Source organism: Octopus sinensis, linkage group LG27, assembly GCF_006345805.1.
Source record: "Octopus sinensis linkage group LG27, ASM634580v1, whole genome shotgun sequence".
Lineage (NCBI taxonomy): Eukaryota > Metazoa > Mollusca > Cephalopoda > Octopoda > Octopodidae > Octopus > Octopus sinensis.
Window position 1 is genome coordinate 13,576,565 of NC_043023.1, and position 7,015 is coordinate 13,583,579.

The following is a 7,015-nucleotide window of genomic DNA, read 5'->3' on the forward strand; positions in this document are numbered from 1 at the left end:
TTAAATCGTAGACGCGCACTCATACCCAGAAGGGCCCGATATGAATCACGACTATAAGATACCCGGTTTTGGTTAAACTGCACCGCAAAATGTGGGAGTAGTTAGGAATCTAAATCGAAGGGGACAGACACACAACTTGACTTTTATATATAAAGATATGATAAGGAAAACTTGGCAACCAACAGCTGTTTCGAAGTTGTTACTTGTGATTAAAACTTGTTCATTCCATCTTCTTGTTTTATTAATTTTTATATAAATTGTGTATATCATGTGTGTATCCAGCTTCAAGAAGAACCCTGCTGTATGATAGCATTTGATAGCCGATTACTGCAGAAGGGCTTTGAAAGGTAAGTTTTGAGGTTATTACCCAGAGGATATTCAATATCTATCTATCTATCCGTCTGTCAGTCTATAAGTATGTATGCATACACTCACACATACAAACATAATGTATATACATACATACATGCATATATATATATACACGCATATATAGATATATACATACACACACATATATATATATATATATATATATATATATATAGTATACACAGAGATTTAAATTGGTTGACCTTTCTCATAGTTCTCCATTACATTAGAATTATCTCCGCAGACATACACAGACACATACAAGCACAAACGTACATACACACACTGGCACACATATGCGTGCGTACACACACATAGGTACACAGTCACACATGCACACACACACACACTAGCAAACATGTACACACAAATACACTCGCACACACACACATGCGTACACACACTCACACCTACACACACATACATCCTAGCATACATACACTGGCACACACACTCACACCTACACACACATACATCCTAGCATACACCACACACACACACACACTCACACATACATCCTAGCATACATACACTCGCACACACACATGCGTACACACACACACACACACACACATACATCCTAGCATACATACACACTCACACCTACACACACATATATCCTAGCATACATACACTGGCACACACACATGCGTACACACACTCACACCTACACACACACACACACACACAGTTGTGCTGTACCTCAAAAGAGAAGGCTCAGCACCACACAGACATTCAAACATAAACCAGTGAAGAAGAGTCGACAGAGTCAGAGGGCCAGCTAGAAATAGCAGCTAATTCCCACCTCCACCTTCCAAGAAAGCGAAAACACAACAAGCTGTTTAAGAGAAGGGGAGAAAAACAAAAAAAAAAGGGGACAGAGATACAGCGATGAGATAAAAACAAAGAGGGAGAAAAGAAGAGAGAGAGAGAGAACTGGGATTGAAACCATGTCCTCGTGAGTTACATATGAATTTTTTATATTTAATGAAAACGTGTATGCTGTATGGTACATGAGGAAAATTTTAGTTGTATTGTGTGTGTGTTTATATCTATCAATCGGTCAATCTATCGGTCTATCTCTCTAATTTTCTATATATCAATCAATCTCTGTCTGTCAGTATATCTGTCTATTGATCAATCAATCTATCTGTCTGTCTACCTTTCTATCTATATAGGTATGTATGTATGTATGTATATATATCTATATATATATAGGCGCAGGAGTGGCTGTGTGGTAAGTAGCTTGTTTACCAACCACATGGATCCGGGTTCAGTCCCACTGCGTGGCACCTTGGGCGAGTGTCTTCTACTATAGCCTCAGGCCGACCAAAGCCTTGTGAGTGGATTTGGTAGACGGAAACTGAAAGAAGCCTGTCGTATATATATATATATATATTATGTATGTATGTGTGTGTCTGTGTTTGTCCCCCCAGCATTGCTTGACAACCGATGCTGGTGTGCTTATGTCCCCGTCACTTAGCGGTTCGGCAAAAGAGACTGATAGAATAAGTACTGGGCTTACAAGGAATAAGTCCCGGGGTCGAGTTGCTCGATTAAAAGGCGGTGCTCCAGCATGGCCGCAGTCAAATGACTGAAACAAGTAAAAGAGTATATATATATATATATATGAATGTGTATATATTTATACACAAGCATATATATGAATATATATATATATATGAATGTATACACACAAACACGAATATATGTATATGAATATATATATACACACACGCACTCATATATATATATATGAATGTACACATATATATATATATGTGTATATATACATATATGGACGCACGCACATATGAATGTATACACATATATACTTATATGAATGTATATATATATATGTGTGTGTGTGTATGTATGTTTAAGTATATATATATGAATGTATACACATATATTTATATGAATGTATATCTATATATGTGTGTGTGTGTATGTATGTTTAAGTATATATATATGAATGTATACACATATATATTTATATGAATGTATATCTATATATGTGTGTGTGTGTATGTATGTTTAAGTATATATATATGAATGTATACACACATATATTTATATGAATGTATATCTATATATGTGTGTGTGTGTATGTATGTTTAAGTATATATATATGAATGTATACACATATATATTTATATGAATGTATATCTATATGGTGTGTGTGTTATGTATGTTTAAGTATATATATATGAATGTATACACACATATATTTATATGAATGTATATCTATATATGTGTGTGTGTGTATGTATGTTTAAGTATATATATATATATATGAATGTGTGAGTGTATATATATATATGTCCTGTGTGTCTTTTATCCTTTTTTACTAGTTTCACTCATTTGGCTGCGGCCATGCTGGAGCGCCACCTCCAAAGGTTTTTAGTTGAACAAATCAACCCCATGACTTATTTCATTAAGTTGTAGTGCTTATTCTATCAGTCTCTTTTTGCCGAACTGCTAAGTTACAAGGATGTAAACACACCGTCACCAGTTTTCAAGTTGTGATGGGGGACAAACACAGACACAAAGACACACACTCACACATCAAAGGTGCATAGCTCAGTGGTTAGGTTCTAGGTTCAATTCCCGGACCAGGCTATGTGTTGTGTTCTTGAACAAGACACTTTATTTTCATGTTGCTCCAGTTAACTTAGCTGTAGAAATGAGTTGCGACATGCTAAGCGGTATTTCGTCTGCCTCTACGTTCTGAGTTCAAATTCCACCGAGGTCGACTTTGCCTTTCATTCTTTCGGGGGTCGATAAATTAAGTACCAGTTACACACTGGGGTCGATGTAGTCGACTTAATCCATTTGTCTGTCCTTGTTTGTCCCCTCTGTGTTTAGCCACTTGTGGGTAGTAAAGAAATAGGTATTTCGTCTGTCTTTACATTCTGAGTTCAAATTCTGTCGTGGTTGACTTTGCCTTTCATCCTTTCGGGGTTGATAAATTAAAAACCAGTTAATCACTGGGGTCGATATAATCGACTTAATCCCTTTGTCTGTCCTTGTTTGTCCCCTCTATGTTTAGCCCCTTGTAGGTAGTAAAGAAATAAGAAATGAGTTGCGACATCACTGGTACCAAGCTGTATCGGCTCCTTTGTCTTTCCCTTGGATAACATCGGTGGCACAGAGAGGGAGAGTCCGGTATGCATGGATGATTGTTGGTCTTCCATGAAACAACCTTGCCCAGACTTGTGCATCGGAGCGGAACTTCCTAAGTGCATTCATGACCAAAGAGGGACTTTACCCGTTGCTATGTATGTATAAGCCAACGAGGGAGACCTCTACATAGCATCAAGACCTGGTAGAAATAGCAGCTAAATTTTTTCTCAAATCACACCCTCGATTTCCAGACTGGACTGTGAATTGTGTTCTTGAGCAAGACACTTTACTTCACGTTGCTCCAGTTCACTCAGCTGTAGAAATGAGTTGCGACGTAACTGGTTCCAAGCTGTATCGGCCCCTTTGCCCCACCACCACCACCACCGCCTCCACGACCATCACTACCATCACCACCACCACAACCACCACCACCACTACCACAACCAACACCATCACTACTACCATCACCACCACCACTACCACTACCATCACCACCACCACCTCCACGACCATCACTACCATCACCACCACCACAACCACCACCACCACTACCACAACCAACACCATCACTACTACCATCACCACCACCACTACCAACACAACCACAACCACCACTACCAACACAACCATGACCACCACCAACACAACCATGACCACCACCACGACCATGACCACCACCACTACCATCACCACCACCGCCTCCACGACCATCACAACCACCGCCTCCACGACCATCATCATAATGGCAGACGAAATACCTATTTCTTTACTACCCACAAGGGGCTAAACACAGAGAGGACAAACAAGGACAGACAAACGGATTAAGTCGATTATATCGACCCCAGTGCGTAACTGGTATAACATCGGTAGCATGAAAAAGTGGGGCTGGTATGCATGGGTGACTGCTGGACTTCCATAAACAACCTTGCCCAGACTTGTCCCTCGGAGGGTAACTTTCTAGATGCAATCCCATGGCCTTCCCTGACCGAAGGGTTTCTTCTAAAATACATACACACAGACACGACAGAAGTAATTAGAAATATTTATAATCATTGAAATTAATTAAAATCTGAAATTATACATTCAAATTATTTATTAATTATTATAATGTCAATATTTAATAGATAGGCGCAGGAGTGGCTGTGTGGTAAGTAGCTTGCTTACCAACCACATGGTTCTGGGTTCAGTCCCACTGCGTGGCACCTTGGGCAAGTGTCTTCTACTATAGCCTCACGCAGACCGAAGCCTTGTGAGTGGATTTGGTAGACGGAAACTGAAAGAAGCCCGTCGTATATATGTATATATATATATGTTTGTGTGTCTGTGTTTATGTCCCCGTCACTTAGCGGTTCGGCAAAAGAGACCAATAGAATAAGTACTAGGCTTACAAAGAGTAAGTCCTGGGGTCGATTTGCTCGACTAAAAGGCGGTGCTCCAGCATGGCCGCAGTCAACTGACTGAAACAAGTAAAAGAATAAAAGAAAGAATAAAATGCCCTTTGCATTTTTCAATGCGAGGACCCTATTAGGCATCTTACTGATCAGTTGACGAATATTCTCTTGCGGAATTTCTTATCAAGTTTCATGTGGTAATCTCAAAATATTTGGCTTTGAAGATACTTTCTTCTTCTTTTTAGGAAGTGTCCTGTCCATTATGTCCCAGAGGTGTTTTCACCCTTTCATTACCAACCCGGCAGAAACCACCTCTGACCCTGTAGTACAAATGCCTTGTTTTCATAAGTTTTGAATTAAAATCTTCCACCAAACCTTAGTCACAATTTATGTTCCTAACACTAGCTTAATGATAACTAAGTTATTTTACTAAATTCTTTGTTATATTTAAAATTAATTGAAAGAAACACAGAGCATCTTAACAGAAATATGGTAACAAAAGGGTTAAAATATATCATAGAGAAACAATTCTTAACACTTTTGATACGAACCTGGCTGAAACCACCTTTGGCTCCGTAGTACAAATGTCTTGTTTTCATAAGTTCTGAATTAAAATCTTCCACCAAACCTTAGTCACAATTTATGTTCCTAACACTAGCTGAATGGTAACTAAGTTATTTTACTAAATTCTTTATGTATAAAGTAATTGAAAGACACACAGAGCATCTCAAAATAAATACAGTAATGAAAGGGTTAATAGGGTCCATATCTGTTGACTGGTTTGGCCATGGAAGCTTTTGGAAGCCCTTCTCATCCAACAAATCTTAGGTCATTTTAGCTGTGGCACAAGAAGCCCCTTCTTCCATAAATAAAGAGTTTCCTTTAATTATTTCACCATTTGAGACGACTAGAAGGAGTTCTTTCTGCAATATGGACATATGTTTATCTGAGTTTATGTTTCCCTCACACTTCACCAGCTCTGATTGACCATTGCTCCAAATTACTCCCCAGACCATCACAGAAAAGTTGCCATGTTTCATTGTTGGCTGCAACTTTCACATCAAATTCTTATTTCTTTACTACCCACAAGGGGCTAAACACAGAGAGGACAAACAAGGACAGACAAACGGATTAAATTGGTTACATCGACCCCAGTGCACAACTGGTACTTTATTTATCGACCCCGAAAGGATGAAAGGCAAAGTCGACTTCGGTGGAATTTGAACTCAGAACATAGTGGCAGACGAAATACCTATTTCTTTACTACCCACAAGGGGCTAAACACAGAGGGAACAGACAAACGGATTAAATTGGTTACATCGACCCCAGTGCATAACTGGTACTTAATTTATCGACCCCGATAAATGACAGGCAAAGTCGACCATGGCGGAATTTGAACTCAGAACGTAAAGACAGACGAAATACCTATTTCTTTACTACCCACAAGGGGCTAAACACAGAGAGGACAAACAAGGACAGACAAAGGGATTAAGTCGATTACATCGACCCCAGTGCGTAACTGGTACTTAATTTATCGACCCCGAAAGGATGAAAGGCAAAGTCGACCTCAGCGGAATTTGAACTCAGAACGTAGCGGCAGACGAAATACTGCTAACGATGAAGATAATTACGATAATGAGGATAATGGTTATGATGATGATGATAATGACAACGATAATGAAGACAGCGATGATGAGGATGATGATGATGATGATGATGAAATTTTGTGTTTGCCCAAAACACTTCCCCCTCTTCCCTGCCACCCCACCAAACTCTTGTGGTCCCACAGACTGAAAACAGTTCCCGTCCCCGCCGCCGACATCTGAGAGGTCAACGTCGAAAAAAGATTTGACCTTTTCAAAAACTCTGTCGCTACGGAAACACTGACATCAGGGAATGATTTTTATGTTTGAAAATTATTTTATTACTTCCGACTTTTAATAAAAAGAGTCGCAGAAGCAACAATAACAACAACAACAACAACAACCAGGAACAGGAACAGCAGTGAGATCACCACCACCACCACCACCATGATGACGACGACGACCATCACCACCACCACAACCAACACCATCACTACTACCATCACCATCACCACCACCACCACAACCAACACCACCACGACC

At 39.5% G+C, this 7,015-nt stretch overlaps 1 protein-coding gene across 2 annotated transcripts in view; it reads left to right on the forward strand.

Annotated features, from left to right (window-relative positions):
- The first annotated feature begins 1,047 nt into the window (after positions 1-1,047).
- The window catches only part of LOC118768164 (WAS/WASL-interacting protein family member 3-like), a 66,867-nt gene continuing 60,899 nt past the window's right edge, over positions 1,048-7,015 (forward strand). For both annotated transcript variants that reach the window (XM_036514110.1, XM_036514109.1), the window contains exon 1: positions 1,048-1,330. In XM_036514110.1, coding sequence (XP_036370003.1) covers positions 1,323-1,330 — 8 coding nt within the window. In that variant the 5' untranslated portion in view covers positions 1,048-1,322. The remainder of the gene's footprint in view (positions 1,331-7,015) is intronic.